Raw genomic sequence first — 19,699 nt, forward strand, 5'->3', positions numbered from 1 at the left:
TTAGTAATCAGCCGTTCGTCCCTTACGAATGAAAGAGCACTAACCTGTTAAACTGAACTGATGAAGTGTTGGCCTTCCTTCAGTGATCACGACTTCTCAGGATGTTTCTCGGGTTCCCAATCTTGTGCTCTTTAAATGGATTTGTTACGTTAAGAAGGGAATTTCACAGTCATGTATGCAAAGTGTGACCTTATTGGGTTTTTTTTTGGTTCCTCCTTCACATGTATTTTGGTGGATCATCTTAGGACACTCACGGTAATTCATGTAGAAACATTTACAGTTGTTTTTAGTTAGAAAATCCATTTAAGGTACCCATTTACATTTGATCAGTTCTTGCATTTTGATTGCACTGGATGCATTAAAGTGCACTGCATAAAATCACAAAGATGTTTGGTTAAAGGCACATTTTTAATGGTGTGGAAAACATTTGAAATGTGTTCCTTGTTCTTTCAGGTCAGCTGTATTTGTGTAATTGTGTGATTAGTAGAGAACGTTTTCAGATTATGCAAAATTTATCGGGGATTTTTGGACCCTTCAGTGGTTATTTTCCTATGCAAATGCGAGTAGGCGTGTATTTGGCCCTCTCCTTGAAATTTAGAGTACAGAAAAAACTAAATAATAGCGTTTTATACAAAGAGACGTTATATTTTATCACTTACAAATTGTAGACATAGTATTATCAATGTTATGGTAACAACAAAAAAAACAGCCTCAGCTAAGCAAGAAGTAGATTTAAATGAATTTAATTGACGATTAATTAGTGTAAAATAAATCAGCTTGTGGATTCTTTTGTTCTAAAAAATGGTGCAGCTTTCATGCAAACAGTTTAAAAGTCTGAGACCAGATTATTTTCATTTACATAAATTGGAAAATTTGAAACTAAAATAATTTGATACAAAATAACACTCGTGTCGTTTTCTGTTCCATTTTGACCTGGAAAAGAATAAAGTTTCTAAAAAGTAGAAGTTTTTAGTAAGGGAACAAAATATAGTCTCACTGATTTTACAATAATTTTTTAAAGAGATATAACCATTTAAAATGTTCGGGTCATTTTGAGACGGGTATGTATGGAGCACCATTAGGTGTCAAAAATACTTTGTAAAATTGTGTACTAAGTTATATTGATGTCAAAAACATTTGCAAAATATATTTAGCATTTTCCCCGTATCTTTTTTGCAATTGAATTTTGTCGATGAACAAAAAGGATAAATCACTTGTCACTTTTGTAGCTTTAATAATAATCAATTTATTTGTAATAAAGTAAAGACTGCGTTGAATATATTTAAAATAAATAATCAACACAATGATTTTTTCATTCGTTTATTGTATTTGTTCTGCTTGTTATGAGCATCATTGTTCTTATTCTTAATAACTAAGATCAAGATCTGTATTGTGACTAAAATAGTAATTAATAAAAGAACTGCTGAAAAAGAAGTGTTGTGAAAACATTAGGAATCGTTTTATAATTAAACCATTGCCTTCTGAGTTGTAATCGAATCATGAGGCAAGTTTACACCTTTGGGCGTCATATTCTAGTGATTGAGCTACAGAAATATAAAGGTCCAGTACAAGATCTTCCATAAGGTTATGGTTTACATAAATACATTAAGCTATGTGTGACGTGTAGCTATAGAAATTACAATTTGTGTTGCATTAAATCAGGAAAACCTCATTGCAGTTGATGTATTTTATCAGAGTAATGTGTTTTGTTTTTTTTTTCTCTTCAGTATGTTTTGGATTGGCTTGTTAACTCGTTTCCCTAGCTCACCCGGTTTGGATTAGTGGTTATTTGCTTATTTTCTTTGAATAAAGTGTCCTTGTGAAGGTCAGGATGGGAATCAGTGTCTTCAGGATGGAAATTTTTCACAGTGTGTAGCAAAACTATTTATTTTTTTTTAAATAGAGAATGCAGAGTGCAAGAATAATTGTGTTGACCTCATCAGGCTGCATGTTTAAAGGGAGAGTTCACCTGAAAATGAACATTTGCTTTTAATTTATTCATTATCAGGTGACTTTTTCTTTAGTAGACCAGAAGACTGAGCATTTTTTACAGCATTATTGCCTGTACTCCAGAGCCTCAGACGAGCGGTCCGGAGTGACGCCTGATTCACAAAGGAATCATTCTTTTAAAATGGTTCTTTTTGGTGAACTAGTTGACTAAATTGGACTGAAGCGTCTGAAACTGTTTATGGCTCAAGCAGCACAGATCTACAAGTTAATCAAAACTCGCTTTCAGAAGCCTGACGGTCGACTGGAAATGAGCCAAAATAGCAGTGTATCTGATCCTATTAAGAATGAATCACTTGCGTTTCATGAATCACAAATATAAGGATGTTAAAAAACAATTGAGAAAAGGAGAGTAGGAACGACTGAAATGAATTGTGGTTTACACAGGCCTTCTCGCTAGAAAAGAAAGGTCAGGTCAAGTGCATTGCATTGTGGGATGTCACTGTATTTTATATAGTGTGCCATAGTCTGTTGCCTGAAGGCAGCAGGAGCTCAGAACGATCAGATGATGTTTCTTCCATCCTGCTCCTCAAGAACCTTATTCAAATACATCTGAAGCAGCTGATGAAGATCTTCAGGAGCAGGACTGACGACTGATTTACATAGTCGAGTTCAAGCAGCAAAAGATCAGACACGGCGCCCTCTAGAGGACTCATCACACCTCCACTGGGGAGACCAGCAGAAGAACTGACATTATTCTGAGTAAACAATGGATTTATAAGCTATTTTTGTTATTTTTCAACCACCCGTCATTTAGAGACCAATCAGTTCTTCGTGGATAAAAGTCCCAGCCTGTTTTTGTCTCATTAAAGAACATGTTTTACTTGAAAATGCATCAGATTGTGGATTTGAAATGGGTTGTGAACAGCATTTTTACATTGATTTGATCACATCTCATTTAGATCATAATAGATCATCATAATGTAAACTGAGGATTAGCTGCAAAAAAAAGAAAATGGAAAATATATTTTCTCACATATTGTCATCAGTCAGGAATACATAGTCCATAAACATAAGATTATTAAATCAAGTAGATTAAGATGAAGTAAATCTGTAAATAACCTGCAGTCTAATACAGTATATTAACAGCATCGGGTGACATGCAGTGTTTGACTTTTCCACATTGTGAGAGCATAATTTTTTTATTTTTTAAATCAAAATGATTGTATTTTTAAATTATTGCATAATTATTAACTGAAATAAAGTAAAATAAAACAACTTATTCTCAAAGTTAGTTGCCAAAACATTTCTCATTTCATTTCATTTAACTAGAAACACTAAAATACCTACCTTATATACTAAATAAACTAATAAACAATAAGTACTATTTATACATGTACAAAAAAATTAATAAAAATGACAAAACAAAAAAGTTACTACAATTTTTTCTGAAATTAAAATGAAAGCAGAAAATATAAAAAAGCTCATTAACAAAGATATTTGGAAAATAATATTATATGCTAAAACAACACTAATCTGAATACAAGAGCATGACATATTACAAAAAACAGCTGAAACCACAAATCATGGTTCAACACTACATTTATTGTAAATATTATAATATTAGTGTAAGTTTGACTAAATCTTCACATGTAAATATGACAAAGCAGGGATGCACCAGTACCATATCTGATATTTGCTTTCTGGTAATCAGTGATTAATAATAATGATCACATCATGTTTGTTTTATATTTCAGTTTTTAACCACATGTTAATCTCTTCTGCTTTGCACTTGTTTCTCTCTCGTTCTTCTGAAAAACCGTCCCGTCTGCTGCTGCTCTCCATTCCAGTTTGGTGATGTTTGCCGCTCCCAGTTTCAGCAGATTCTTCTGGATCTGACGACCAAAACACACTCACTTATGGGTTTGATACGATTTGCGGTCTGTACAATGTTTTTAGTTGTAACTTGTGCACAGCTGGTTTGTGTTATGAGGGAACTAAAGCGACTCACCTCCGCTAAGATGGTCTTCTTCACATCCGGATCATTCACATTCAGACCAGATTTCACCTCCAGTCTCAGGATCTGTCTCTTTATAGCAGCTCCAGCTGAACAAAACATTACAGTGTATAGTACTGACTGAACACATTCGAAAAATGAATTAAAATAATTCATGCTAGATCTTTAATTTGGATATTTATTGCATAAATTGTAAAAAAAAAAAAAAAAAAAAAAAAAATGCTATTTCAAGCCAATTTCATGTTTAATAATGTGTTCCTTGCCTTGTAATGATTTGTAAAATTTACTAGCAAATAATACTAGTGTCAAACCAGCACATATTGTTTGTAAATGACAAAGCACTCACTGTGATAACAGAAAAATGGTTTCAGTTTTCCGCAGAGCTCAGTCTTCCAAAATTTGTTCTCCACCATTGAAACGCATTGTCCCAGTATGTCTGGCTGAAGCCAATCCCAATTTCTGAAGGACGACATGCTGCCGTCGGACCAGACGAAATTGTCACTGAACAGGCCGATGTACGCGTATTTCACCAAGGGAATGAGCACCTTGATCCGGTTATTCTCTTCAAGGTTCCTCACGCTGACCAGATCGGTGTAATAGTATCTGCAGTAACTCTGAGCTTCTGTCCATGGAAACAGAAGATCGACGTAGACGTATTGCTGCTCAATACTGTTCGCTGTAGGAGCGAAAGATGCAGGTCAGCATAAACCGTAGCAGTTACCAGGGCTATTATAGTAAACTAAAATGGGAAAAAAAAAAAAAGGTCCATTATAAAAGAAAAAAATATAATAGAAAACTGAAGTACTACAATAAATAAAACTGAAATGAAAGTGAGTTAACAAAAATATTGATTCATTTAAAAAAGTTGGAGTTCTACTTCTGCACAATGCATTTCTTAATATTAAGCATAAAATATGTTTTAATGTATGTTCTGATGAACATTATATGATCTTTAAATAATATCGGTCTTAAAATGCAAAATATTTAAAGTGTACCTTGCAATAGTTTCACTTTAGTACAATCACATATACTTCAGTATATCTTTAGTTCAACTTCAGCACTACTTCTGCACAATTAAAGTGCATTAAGCACAAAATTAGTTTTTCCAGTTTAGCAGACTTTAAGTACACCAGTTTGGTATAGTAAGAGTACAATTGCAGGCTATATATTATTAGGTACATAATATGTAAATGTATTTGTAGTATTCTTAGCATGAATTTTTTTTTACTATATTTATTTTTCACTAGGGTGAAGCTTAAAATAATATTAAAATGAAAACAACATATTTAAAAAAAAAAATAAAATAAAATAAAATGAAAATTACAGAATATATAATTATATAATTGTAATGGTGTTGTTTTAGTTTGATAAATGTACAACTATAGTTTTGTTAAAATTTTAAATTACATTTGAAATAAAATTAAGAAAAAAATTTTAAACTTTTTTTTTGTGTGTCTGATTTTGTCATTTGTATTTTTAAATATGTCTGCATAGTTTTTAAGTTTTAGTTTGTAGTTTACTTTTTGTACTTCAACTTAAAAGAAAATCAGAAATGTTGCCTTAGAAACTTTTTAATGAAATTTCAGGAATGTTCTCCATATAGCAGATTTCTATCGTTTGAACTTCCAAAATGCAGTTTAAATGCAGCTTCAAATGGCTCCAGAAGGGTCTTATGTAGTGAAGCGATCAGTTGTTTTCTAAAGAAAAAACGACTCAACTTGGATTATCTGCCATCCCAGCATTGGCTAAATATTGGACAGAACACAGGCTGGGTTATTTTGACCCAGCTGGTTGGGTTAAATGTTTTTCTTAAACATGCTGGGTTTTATTTTATTTTAAGTCAGCTATTATTTAAAAATGCTTATATTGCTGGTTTAAAATGGACCGGAACTTATAAAAAAACACCATGTAGGCAGTCATGTCAGACGATTTTGAAGTTGGAAGAGAAAATGAGATGGGAGTTTTCGACACAACCTGACTGTATTAATCCGGATTACACAGAATTCACATATGCATCACAGAGCTAGACAAGACCAGCATTTCAGATTAAAAAGTGTTTCAGTTGTTTTTGTTTGTTTTTTTTCCCCACTAGATAAGAGCCTTCTTCCTCGGCTGGGATCGTTTAGAGCCTGTTGAAGCTGCATTTTGGAAATTCAAACTCGCGTGCACCATTGAAGTCCACTATATGGAGGACGTTCCTGAAATGTTTTCCTCAAGAAACATAATTTCTTATCGACTGAAGAAAGGAAGACATGAACATGATAAGGGGGTGAGTACATTACCTGTACATTTTTGTTCTGGAAGTGAACTACTCCTTTAAAAAACAGCATTTTGATTAGATCATGGATTGAGATCCTGGCTAAAAAAGTGATTTTTTTTATTTTTATTGTTTACTTTTACTCACCATTGTAACAAATGAAACTGTAGAGCTCGAGGCAGATGACATTTTGAAACTCTCCACTGGAAGTCATGATGACGCAGTCTTGATTCACTCCTTCGTCTGGCTCATACGCTGCCCAGTTTCTGTAATTCATCTCTCCGTCTTTATAAAAGCGGCTGTCTGCCAAAGCCCATTGCCACTGAAAATTACCGGTTTGCATCAGCCCGATCCACGCGCTCGTGTACGTGACCTGATCGGCCTGAATCGTGTTCAGGTCGTCCGTGTTTCCGAAAGTCGCCAGATCCGTGTACGTCGCCCTGCAGTACAGCTGGGCTTCGGTGAACGTTTTTAACTTGGACACAAAGTAGTACACTTTTGTAGACTGCTGATGGACCGGTGAGGCGGAAAAACCTAGAAAAGATGTCCAGCAGTGGTCAAAATACCTGACATACAGTAAACACACACACATACACTGAAGGGAACCTACCGATTACAAGCAGGAGTGTAAATAGTTTGCGCTCCATTATCTCGAGTGCATCAGGCTTCTGCAACAACAAAATTATAGTTTCTCGTTATGGCCATAAATGCATTACTGATTACTGATAATACTTCAGACTGTTTAAAAAAGCTTCTGTTGTGTTTCACTTCATTTTCACACTGCTCAAACACTTGCTCAACTGTTTATTTACTCTTGAAATGTGGAGAATTTTTCTCATTTAGTCTCATGGATGTACATGCAAAGTGTCAACACACAGATGTGTTTTGGAAAGGATGTACAAGTTCATTTATGTACAAATGACTCCTCCATTGACCCTCATTCGTTCTCACGCAGTTTGCCAAAAATCAACACTTTGACAAACACTAAAGTGTCAGGTTAAAAGTGGAAATCCTTTTATTCTAGCTCATCAAGCACTGAAATTTGAAACGCAGAAGAACTTATGAAGACTCAAGGATTACTCGAAACTGAGAGTCATTTTGTGCTCTCTGACAAACTACAATGAGGGTTTTCAGGGTTTTTTTTTCCCCTGAATCTTTGGAGTTTTCATATTTTTTGGCAAATTGAATAGAAGCCAACGTGGGTCAGTTTGACCCTAAAGATGTGACTGAACACAGCAGAAGTGTTAAAACAAGTTGCAAATGAAAAACAACACAGACCTGAGTGATCTTCTCCTCTTCTTTTCTCCTCTCGTGGTTTTATGAGTTTTCCTGAGCTTTAATATTCTCTTTAACCGCATGCAAAGCATCAGCTGTTCTCATCTCACTTTTATGGTCAGTGATCACACCTCATTTAAACCAGCTTGTTTTTCTTTAACTAACCTGACCGTTTCTAATCAATAATGTTTGTACATGTTGTTTTTTTTTTTAAAAGTGTCATTTTTGTGTGACTTGGTTATGTGAGTTTATTATTTTGTGTTATGTTTATTTTTTCTATATATGAATGTTCATTGATCTCCAACACATGCAAACTATATGAAAAGAGCTCATGCAAATAAACATTTGGGACAACACTTGTAATTAAAGATTTGTGTTAATACTGTGTTTTTTATTTACCTTCTTTTCATCACAAACATAAACTCTGCTGAAAAGTTAATTAACAGTAAAGATACTCTGAATTAAATGCTTCTGAATAAATCTTTAGTCTTTTGAAGTGGAAAAAGCGAATGAATTTTGTGAAAAATGAAAAGTAGAGTGCACACCTCATCTGTCGTAATAAAATAATATTTGTATAATGATGAGAGGTTCGGCACCTGCTTCTCACATCATGCAAAATCCCTGCTGATTCATTCAGTGATGGAGGCGGGTCAAACTCTGTGCCTGGAATGTTACTTCCTAAAATAGAATGTCACATTGTATCAGGGTTCCTACGGGGTTTGGAAAAGTATGGAATTTGATTCAAGTATTTTCATCCAGTCGGAAAGTAGAGTATGGAAAAATATTTGTGTTTCCAGACTTTTGTCCCTATTTAATTTTTTCATATAAAAAAATAATTAAATGAAAATAAGTTTATTGTACGAGTGGCAGCTGTTTAAAGATTCTTTAGTGATTGAATTCATGTTGAATTCATGATGCACTTTTTCAGTATGCAAAATTCAACTTATAAGGATTTTGTGTTTCTTCTCACTATATTCTTAGCACCATATTACACAGCCTCAGGGATCTTTGCAAAAATAAAAAATATACACTTTTCTGTGCGCACAAGAAACCATTAAACTTAGCATACAGGACACAATGCACACTGATCCGCCTGTTGTGCCATCAGCGGTTTCTTGGCCGCCACAGACCCAAGGCCTTGAAATATATACCGCCCTAACGAAAGCCACACACTTTTTTTATAGACCTTGAAATTTGAAGCCACAGGATGTGTTAAATTGGACATTAGGCCTTGATATTAGAGGTACCAGCATAAGAAAAGCTCAATTTTGAGCAAGTAGATCTCTGTTAATTCATGTGCATCCATGCTCTTGTTTTGTTCACAGTAAGATAGCAGTGATGCACAAGGAAATATGTTATTTAAAAATAGAAATTGTAATGCGCAAGCATGCAAAAATTCCCTTGTGCATGTGAATAGTTTCTCAAGGGCACAAAAATGTTTCTTGTGTGCATGCAAAAGTCTATTATTTATTGTTATTATTAATTATTTTAATTTTAGGGTCTCTATATTGTCACTTAGAGTAAATTAATGAAAAATAAAAAATATTTATTGATGACTGTACTATATACTAAAAAAAAGCTGAAAATAGTGCTGTGTGAACTATTTATTCATTTAAAAATCTACTGAGGTTTGGAAATTTGAGTCTGGAAAAGTCTGGAATTTGGAAATGGAAAATGTGTAGGAACCCTGTTGTGTTGATGTTACTTCTTGAAGTAGAATGTTACATTTTTGTGTTGCTCATTCTAAAAGCACAAACAAATGACATTACATTGTTTCTTTTTATAGGATGTTGCTCCAGACTGGAAGCTCGTGTGTGTGTGTTTGGATTGCAGGTGTTTTTGTTCATGCCAGTGACCTGTAGAGCTCATATGTGTGTTTCATGTTTTTGAACACTAGATGGCAGCACCACTTGCTAGAATTCAACATAACTTGGCGTGTTTCTAACGTGGAAGAATGCTGTTTTTGATATATGAAATATGATTTTTTAAGGACAAGCTGCTGTCTCATATAACAGTTTTTGACTGCTAGGGGAAAACACGCTAACTAATATTAAGTAAAAATACATTTGACAGAAATGATATCCTCCGCTGAATAAAGCCACTTTGCACTGTTATTCTGAGGTAAGTTCTGGCTTATTCCTCTCAGTGTGTGTTGCTCAAAACAATTAAAAGTAGATGAATCTTTGTTTGAACTGGACCATTTGAATAGTCTGTGCTGTGTGTGGATGTGACCACATTACAGTGTTTCCTGTTTTAGGAAACACTTTTTAGACATTTTAACTGTCTTAAAAAGTAAACATTTCAAGCTTTCTATAGACATCTCTATTGTCTGGAGTTCGCAGTTACTTTTGTGATGCATTTCAGAAAAGTTGTTCACAGAGACTGAGACGGCAGAAAGCACACACTGGTTTTTCTTTATTTTACAAAAACACAACAATTTGTTGTTATAGTGAGTATACACGAATAAAAGTAGACCCCTCAGCTGCACTCAAAAGAAGACACATTCACCATTAGAGCAGCTAAACAATGAGCAACACAACAGATATAGAAACAGACACTAATAGGGCATCGTCACTCAAACCTATGGACAAGACCAGCGGTTACAGTGAGTGATGCTAATGGTCTTTCATTGTAGAATATTATTAAGGATATGTTTATCCACTCTAGAAAATGACAATTAGAGTTTAAAAAATTGACGTTAAGACAAAAATAGAAGATTAAGAATTAACATGACAAAATGGAAGTCATTACCTGATGACGTTGATGGATCTCCTTGATCTGAAGCCCATTAGGTAAAAGCAAAAGACATGGAAATCTTCTCTGATCAGATTCACAGATGGATGAGCACGACAAGCCGAGTAAACTCATTTGGTTGATGTGAACCATGCAGATAAATCACCATTAACCACACACGCTAGATGCATTGAAATCAGGTGATTTAGTTAGCAGCTTAATGGAGGCTAAACGCTCTAAATGAAGCAGATAAACCCACCAGCTGTGCAGCCAAACTAGCGGCTCTCGTGCCTGAGGTGGTTCGGTTTAGGTTTCACTTGATGTAAATGAGTTGTTACTGTGAGAAATGGTTCAGATGAAAACCTGTAATTCAGATCAGGTCAAAACTGTATTAACAGTCTTCTGTCAGCCAAAACATTGACTGAAAACACCAGAGAAGAGCAGAAGCAGGAGACAAAGTGATAATGAAAGAAAATGAGCAGAGTTTATTGAATAATCTTGGCCGTGTGTATTTTGTCTGACCAGCACGAATCCAGTAAGTGTTATTATACACAGACAATAGCAGTGTTTCACAACATCTGCCTTAAAATGAATCAGTCAATAAAATCAGTGCATAAATGGTTAAAATGATTATACGCTGTTAAAAATAATTGCTGCTGTTAGTTATCACAACTTAAAATTCAATGTTAGAATAAGTAATAGTGTGTTGTTTCAACTTAAAGTGTGCATGTTTGACTTCAATTCAGTTTACTTGGATTTTAAGTTGGATATTTCAGTTATCTCCATTTCTAAGTTGTCGTAACTAATTGCAACAGGATTTTTTTTACAGTGTTTGTTTAAATGGAACAAAATGATTCAGTAATAATATTACAAATGAATGAAGAAAGTAAAACACAAAATATGTGACCCTGGAGCACAAAACCAGTCTTAAGTAGCACAGGTATATTTTTAGCAATAGTCAAAAATACATTGTATGGGTCAAAATTATTGATTTTTCTTTTATGCTGAAAATCATTAGGAAAAAATGATAAAAAAGTAAAGATCATGTCTCATGAAGATATTTTTATAAATTTCCTACCGTAAATATATCAAAATCTAATTTTTGATTCTTCACTGAACTTCATTTGGACAACTTTAAAGGCGATTTTCTCAATATTCTTTTTAGATTTTTTTCAGATTTTAGTATCCCAGCCAAATATTGTCCTATCATAACAAACCATACATCAATGGAAAGCTTATTTATTATGATAATGTTTAAATCTCAATTTCAAAAAATTGATTCTTATGATTGGGTTTGTGTTCCAGGGTCACATATATGGTTGCTGTCTAAAATTAATTTCTAAATACAGATAATACATTTATAAATAAATGCAAAATTGATTATTGCAGATTAATGCTGATCAATGAAAGATTAAAAAAAAAGTTTTTGGTCTGATATCTCAAAATGTGCAATTCATTTAGTATCCATAAAGTGTCTAAAACAAACCAATGTTTATCATTTTTAAATATTATACATAAACTCTCTAAACATAGGAGCAGTTGCAGATGAAAATAATAATAAAAAAAAAACCTGTGTGTTTAATGCATTGATACAAATGCACACTGTAGATTTCCAATACATTATCATTTCTATATTATTTTTAAATAAAAATATTTCAAAATAACTGCATAAATTACTTAAAGAAATGTATTTAAATTATACATTTATAGCAATAGACTCAAACCAATGCATGTATGGGCACTAAATATGTCTCAGTTTTCAGTGAAATGTATTTGTCTTGTAGTTTTATCCAGTGTGATCTTATTCGTATTTGTAACTGTATTAAAAGTAATGGTGTTAAACATAAAATCTTGTTTATTATACATTCCTGTACCTTAAAGATTCATCAGTGGTTGGACGAGTATCCGTCTAGCGTTTCATTGGCCCTAACTCATCACATGCGGTTGGGGTCGTCTGTGCGTTTTCCTCTGTTTTCTGCTCCTGGAAGATCTTCCCGTCGGGTTGGACGCTCCATGTTATTTTGGATCTGATTTTCCCGTCGTAATCCGAGAGGAACTGCTTCATCTGGACACCATAGTACATCGGTGATTAGTGAATGACCGTTCAGGCATAAAAAATTATTACTTATTATTATTCCTAGTGATGTTTTGCTTCTTAAAACAAGGAAAAATATCTTCCAATGGGCTCAGAAAAATAAAACTTTATTGAAAGTGAAAGCAAGTTTATCTTTCTGATCCCACTGGCAGATATTTTTGTGTGTTTTTCGTATTGCTGTGGAGCAAGAATTCACATAATTGTGTTGTCTTTTATCTTGTGTCAAACACTGGAAAACAAAACAAGAATACTGAGGAAGTAAATCATTTTTGCAGTGCATTAACTGAAATCAATTTATGTACATTTGTTTTGAAATGCTGTTGTTTTTAACTAGCGCTTCTGGGGAAAAGAAAAGCCTCTCAACCATAAGGTCAAAGCTACAGCATCATCTCACCTTCTTCTCTATGGCCTCCATCACTGCAGATTCGTCCAGATATCCGTCTGATGTCACTGCCACTCGCACGCGATGCATTTTCGTGTTTTCGCGGCAGTAGAAAGGCAGCGGAGTCGAGCAGTTGTCGTCAGCGAGCTGTCCGTCGATATCTGCGCTCGCGCAATCTTCGGTGCCGTTCACGTTATCGGGCTGCCCCGTGAGCCATTTCACATTGGACCACAACGCTCTGGCGTGATCCGACCACAGCCACTGCCGCACGTACCTGAACAGGCCGATCCAGGCGTTCCAGTCGTGCTTTTCAAGAAGCTTGTCTGCAAGGAACTGGTTCTCTGTGTCATCTATAACAGAGGCCAGGTCTACGTAGTTTGATCTGCAGTACGTTTGAGCATCTTGCCAGTTCATGCTTGTTTCGATGTACTTAAACCGGTCCTGAAGCTTGTCCTTTTCTGTATTGAGTTGATTTCAAGAGTGTATAAGTTCACTCATATAACATGAACAAAGTCATTCTAAAAATAATGTAAACATGCCAACTCTGGTCATGATGCCGCAGCCACTCATTCAGTGAATGAGTTTCCCAGTGTGGATTTCTCTCAATATCCGGGTGCGTTTAGACCAGGGGTGTCAAACTCAGTTCCTGGAGGGCCACAGCCCTGCAGAGTTTTGTTCCAACCTTGCTCCAACACACATACTATGCGGTTTTCAATTATGCCTGAAGGACTTGATTAGTTGGATCAGGTGTGTTTAATTAGGGTTGCATCTAAACTCTGCAGGGCTGTGGCCCTCCAGGACCGGAGTTTGACACCCCTGGTTTAGACTCTTTGTGGGGAAAATCAATGGTACAGCATTTGGTGTAAGCATACGCTTATATCCATCGCCACTTGTGATGCTCTTTCAGTAGCTGTGGTCGTCGTCTCAGTATTTTATTTTCTGAGCTGTGTTGCGGTAGAAGTAGAGTAGCTCAGATGCCAGAAATTCTACGTAATCAAAATAATGGCACCCCCATAGTCTAAAATATGTATATAACGATGTGGATTTTTTAAATAACGTAGATATTTCTTGGGTTTTCTACCATGTATTTCAGTAAGAGACATCATTTGCCTTATATTAAGCCACATAAGTATCAATACCCAGGGTTTTTAGGGTTTTATTCTGTTGAATCTTGAAATTTTGTATACTTGGTTTTCACTTTGATGTTACATTTTAGTTTTTAATTTTGTGTTTTTATTAGCCTTAGATGCTGACATGGCAATTAAAATAAATAACTACTACTACATGTGTTGTTATTAAGTGCCTACATAGTATTTGTTCCATTTTTATTTGTAGTTTTAGTTATTTTAGTACTTAAATTAAAATTTAAAAAGTGAGAATTTTTAGCAATTTTTTAGGAAAGGTCCACAAGGCGGGATTCGATCTCGGGACACCCGAAGCGCAACTGCCCGCAAGGTTTGGCGCCGACTAGGGATGTAACGATTACCGGTTTGACTATAAATCATGATAAAATTTCCCACGGTTAGTATTATCGTTTCATATTTTAATTATCATTAAAACCGTAGGGCGATACCCGCTAAGGCATCAGCGCCGATCCTCACGGAAATAATTGAGCACCCACGGAAAAACACAAGATAGTCATTGCAGCTTTTACGACTTTATTCTCGTTTTCATATTTCATTTGTAGCCGTTTTGGTGTTATTTTAATGGTAAATGTCAAGAATGCATTACTTCCTCTCCCATAAATATAGCGATCATGGCTCTGCGCTCCCTCAGATATTACGTGTGCGCCCTCAAACATCGTCCTGTGTACGCACGAATAAGTGCTTATTGTAGACGGGTATTTATTCATTTTATTTAATGAAGTGCAATTATTTTGTAACTAATGTATTTGGAGTCCATTTGGTAACTAATGTATTTGCAGTCCGTGCATTTCACTAAGCAATTGGGGGTCGGGCACCCACCGGCAGAAACACAAATCGGGAATTATAATGAATATTTGAATGAATTAATTATATGAATCTACCTCTGAAGGTTCGGACTGTCTTCAGAAAAGATTCAATGGCATTTTGTTTTCATCTTCACTCCATGTAATATCTAACGTGGTGTTTTTGATCGCAGTGCTGCTTTATCCACGGAGTTCACGGGAAACAGCTGTGATTTACAGAGACTTACATTTACATTGTGTGCAGTTTTTGTCTGGCCAATAAACGGACTGAATTTGCATGCCCTGCTGTAGCCAAAATTTTGACCGGTTGATGAAAAATATGATTCTACACATTTAAACAATTCAGATAAGTTATGGAGCAGATAAAATACATGTAATAATTTATTAAATCAGTTATCATGTCTTAAACCTTTTCTTTATTTAAAGGCTGAAATGTGAGGTCTTTTTCTGAAACTTTTTCAAATCTTTATTTATAGATATTTGAGCATGCTATTAGTTAAACTGTCTAAGTTTAACTAAACTTAGTTAAACAGTCATGTTGTCATTTAAAATCCGGACATCACTGGTAGGCTACTGTTGTTGTTTTAGTGATTATGCAAACAAAAAGTCCTTTTATTTGTTTTTAATTTTAAATATAAAACTTGGTGAAGTGATTTATGTGTCAGTACTTTTTGAACATTTCCAGTATGTTTTAACAATACCGTGATAATACTGATAACCGGGATACTTGTGGTCACTATAATTGTCATATGAAATTTTCATACCGTTACATAATAATTGTAATTTTTATTCCCACAAACATTTATTTTATTTCTGGTAATGACAATATTTTTTATGGTTTTAGTTTAAGTTTATAAGCCCTGTTTGAATGGTCTGATTTAATTAATCTCTAAAAAAAATGATTTTCTTACTTAGCATTTTTGACTTGTTTTCTAGTATTAATATCTAAAAATTGTTGAATCAGGATGCATTTACTTGATGACTTAAAAAATCATGTCTTGTTTTCTGAAAAACATTATCCAAATTTTGCAAGTTTTTGCTTAAAACAAGCAAAAATATCTGCAAATAGGGCAGGAAAAATAATCTTTAAATATAATCTTTTTTGCAGTGATAAGAAGCATCTTTTTTTTCTGCTGATCTTTTGTACTAAAACTTAACATCATATAAACAATGAACAACATCATTTTATCAGGTGTCTGAGTATGATTGTAGTAAAACTAAAATCAAATAGATGAGTTGTATGATTTCTTACCAGTTCGGCAAAAGAAGTATCTGACTTCACTGCAGTATGTATCAGCCCATAGTCCGTTTCTGCTCACAAACACACAGCTCTTGTTTGTGTTGAACAGGTCCGGCTCAGAGGAATCCCACCTTGTGTAGCCGATCATCATGTTTTGATACGACCAGCGCCAAACGTCTCTGTAGTAGCCGATCCAGGCGACAGACTGAAAGTTCACAGCGTTTGCTGCTTCCTTTAGTTTGGCTCTGTCTTCATCGCTCTGAACAGTCGCCAGAGCCGTGTATTTCTCTCTGCAGTACGACTGAGCTTCTGCCCAGGTCATCAGCTCTTCGATCAGGATGAATTGATACAGGACACATGAAGCCTTGGACAGGATTCCTGCTGCAGGAGAATCAATAGCGTTAAGTTGCTCTGAACCTCTGGTCTGACATCTGTTTCTTTCACTGACACTCACCGAGCAAAACAACGAGTTGAATCTTGTGCTGCATCATCTCGTCTTCACAGGTTTCTTCGCTAAAAGAAAGGACAAGAGTATGACATGTTGGTTTGTCTTCTGATATTGTAAGTGCGGTCGGTTTCTTCTAGAATCGGGGTTTTAAACACTTTCAGGCATTTCAAAGCACTTCATATGACTACATTTACTCATTTTGAAAACAAATGTTTTTTTAATGGTCAGGTAGAAAAATCACACTGGAGAATTGTTAGGTTTTGTTCATGCCATTTCCAGTGTTTTTGTCATTCTGAAACATGTTTGTTTCTAAATTTTAATTCAACATTTTGATCATATAAAGGAACAGTATTTAATGAAAACTGCAAAGTAGAAATGCGGAAAAATAGTGCTGTCAGAGCTTCAGATTAAACTCAATCACAACTAAATTTACCTGTTGTGGAGCGACTGAAGGTTGATTTCTCTCACCAGTATATGAAGTTTCTTATCTCAACGTATTCCTGTTATTTGTCTTTTACTACCCACCTCATTCTTTATACGTTAGGTTATGCAAAACTTTGTCTAGTTCTGTATGTACGACCATGACACTAATTACTGATTTACATTCTGATTTTGCTGCAGTATGAGGCTCTTTATTCAAATACTGGAGCATCAGAGAGCAGGACGATAGATCACAGATGACGGTCGACACAAACCGTGGCTATAATTATCAGTCATAACATTTGCAGCCAGACTAAGTGACCTTACATAATCATTGAACTGATACGAAACCTGTGCCATAAAACATGGGTGTCTGGATGTCAGTAACAGTTATAAATGAAGTTACTTTATAAATCACAATCTGAGTCAGTTATAATAGTTTGTTTGTTTGTACAATAGTTGCTTGCAAGACAAATTCCCATCAGAATAGCTTCAGCTTCTGAATGACTTCAGCTGAGAAAGATGCATTTTGTAGACAAATGATGTAGTTACATCATCTGACTGACCGTATTAACCAGTCAAATCAACCCTGATCACTTGGAAAAAACATCTTAAACCAGCCTAAAGTGATTCACTGCTCACCGGCTTGGTTGGTCTAGAGGATTTTATCAGTAATTTCTTTTCAAGTCAAAGTGTTTACAATCATTTAGTGGGTTTAAACCCCACTTACAATCAGCTGCAAGCTGTCATTCAGATTCACCTACATTGTTGAGAGCCACAACTCCACATCTATGATGTTTTTAACCTGAAACCATTGCAGCCTGCTAGAATACATGTCTGCAATCCGTAATAACATGCTGGGTGGTATGACAGCTCAAGTGTCTGTTGTTACAGATTTTGCTATATTGGTTATTTTGTGGTAAATATATCAGTAGCCTACTACTAGTGTTCATGCATGAATGACAGAATAAAGAGCAAGACATGCCTGATGTTAAATAGTCAATAATCTGTGAAGAAGAACTCAATGCAGTGCTAGTGCTGACCTGAAATGTGCACACAGAAAGCGTCTCTTTGTATTGCTGATGGTATCAGGTCAGCAGAACTGGAGAATCCTTCTGAGAGAGCTGCTGATGAAGGTTTGGACCTTCCTGATGTCTGGCCCTGTCAAGTGTTTATTGCTAGTTTCAGCCCGACGCAGTTGTCATTTTCATGTCCTGCGCCACGTTGTTTAAATAGCAAATGCATTTAACCAGTTGGTGTAGCAACAGCAACACCAACTGGTGGAGTTGAACAGGCAGATCTTTGTTGCCAAGGACGTTCCAGATGTTCTTGAGCTGTATAAATGCGGTTCTTGCTTTATCAATCCCTGCTTTGCCTTGCCTCTGGCTGCATGTCTGGTGGATTTGGTGGAACTGGTCTGTTCAAGAGTTCGGCCCATATTGTATGTTCATCTGCTGCTCTGTCCCTTTGATGGTCTTTCCCTATTTATCTTCGACAGGGCGCTCTGGCCTGCTGAAATTCTGTGAAATGAGATTTTGGACATATCACCCACCCCTACTTCCTCTAGTGAAAAAGTCCATCTCTTGTTGTCTCTCACATCAAACTCCAGCCACATATTTGTTTAGAGCTGTTTTGGCTTGTAATCTGTGCTTGATCTATGCAGATTTCTCTCCTGATTTAGATCAGACTGCTTTTTTCCACTGGAGGAAGTGTTATTATGGATTATGGACTAGAAACTAATCAATCTTAATGGTGCATTTTTTTTTCAGCTTTTGTCTTCTGGACTGGAGTGGTGTGGATTACTTGTGGAAAATTGTGATGTTTTTATCAGCTGTTTGGACTCTCATTCTGACGGCACCCATTCACTACAGGGGATCTATTGGTGAGACAGTGATGGAATGACACATTTATACAAATCTAAAGAAGAAACAAACTCATCCTAATCTTGGATGGCCTGGAGATTCATGATTAAAGCCTGATGATTGTGATCTCCAGCATGACTGAGATGATCCATTATGTACATTAAGGGATTTCATGAAGTAACTTCTCTTTAGTCTTTTTAATGAATATAAAGCACATTAGATGCACATGGATAAAAGAATAGACAATTTTCCCTTATGTTGAATTACTGAATTCCATTTAATTAGTAGGGGCCAAGCCCAAAGCGCTGTAGCCTCTATTGTATCTGTATGTGTTCTTTCCTCTTCTTCTTCCCAAATGAGAGTCTGTGACAGCCCTGTTACGCAACATAGAAAAATTATGAAAATTGGTACAATTAGTGATGGCCATGACTAGTGAACTGACCAACTTTGGGGTCTCTAGGACCAACTCTATAGCGCCACCACCAGTTCAAAAACATTGAAATGGTAATAACTCTACAAAAATGAAACCTATTTGGGATTTTTTTTGCTACCCCTCCTTCAAAATTGATCCAGTTCTTCTCAAAACTGGCTCAGATGATATTTCGACTGAGCTGCACAGAAATGACTAAACAGATTTCATCTTTGTTCAAAAGTTATGATGTCACAAACTTAACGAGGTTGACCCAAACTTTGGTTTAGAGGCAATATCTTGGCCAAACTTTGATCAATCGAAATGAAACTTGGTATGCTTCATCAGCACCATGAACTTAGGGACCATGCCAAATTTGGGAACAGCGCCACCTATGGATCATGAGATATGAAAAATTGATATTTTTGCTTGTAACTTTTGAATTATAAAAACAAATTCAGTGTGTACCAAGTGTTTAACCATGGGAACTATACATTGTTTAAAAGTATCCAAATAAAATCCAACATTCAAATTGATTGACCCAAAATGGTCATAATGGGCTTGGCCCTGTAATTGCTGCTAGCAGCTATATTTTCCATAATAATTGTCAGTTACTAAAACATGATTATGAAATATATGTTTCACAAAGCAGGTGCAGGACAAAGA

The 19,699-nt window shown here is 35.4% G+C and overlaps 1 protein-coding gene across 3 annotated transcripts; it reads right to left on the reverse strand.

The window, feature by feature from the left end:
* Window positions 1-11,998: 11,998 nt before the first annotated feature.
* On the reverse strand, window positions 11,999-16,957 carry LOC127167930 (macrophage mannose receptor 1-like). Of its 3 annotated transcripts, none has more exons than XM_051114358.1 (5): window positions 16,776-16,957; window positions 16,349-16,407; window positions 15,907-16,272; window positions 12,719-13,164; window positions 11,999-12,294 (listed from the first exon to the last, which is right to left on the reverse strand). In XM_051114358.1, exons 2-5 carry the CDS (start codon window positions 16,383-16,385, stop codon window positions 12,139-12,141), a joined length of 1,005 nt encoding a protein of 334 aa, XP_050970315.1. In that variant the 5' UTR covers window positions 16,386-16,407; window positions 16,776-16,957; the 3' UTR covers window positions 11,999-12,138. The 3 variants fall into 3 exon arrangements, with proteins under 3 accessions (XP_050970315.1, XP_050970313.1, XP_050970314.1); XM_051114356.1 differs by having other exon boundaries at window positions 15,907-16,275; XM_051114357.1 differs by lacking the exon at window positions 16,776-16,957 and having other exon boundaries at window positions 15,907-16,275; window positions 16,349-16,703.
* Between the last annotated feature and the right edge of the window lie 2,742 nt (window positions 16,958-19,699).

The sequence above is a fragment of the Labeo rohita genome, chromosome 7 (genome assembly GCF_022985175.1).
Source record: "Labeo rohita strain BAU-BD-2019 chromosome 7, IGBB_LRoh.1.0, whole genome shotgun sequence".
Lineage (NCBI taxonomy): Eukaryota > Metazoa > Chordata > Actinopteri > Cypriniformes > Cyprinidae > Labeo > Labeo rohita.

What these genes read in the sequence shown, in the direction of transcription:
- LOC127167930 (XM_051114356.1), bottom strand. Translation starts at nt 16,385, where the DNA reads ATGATGCAGCACAAGATTCAACTCGTTGTTTTGCTCG. An exon ending in ATACTTCTTTTGCCGAACTG is followed by an intron (nt 13,165 to 15,906) that starts GTAAGAAATCAT and finishes AACTCAATACAG; the next exon opens with AAAAGGACAAGCTTCAGGAC. An exon ending in TGGAGGCCATAGAGAAGAAG is followed by an intron (nt 12,295 to 12,718) that starts GTGAGATGATGC and finishes TATGGTGTCCAG; the next exon opens with ATGAAGCAGTTCCTCTCGGA.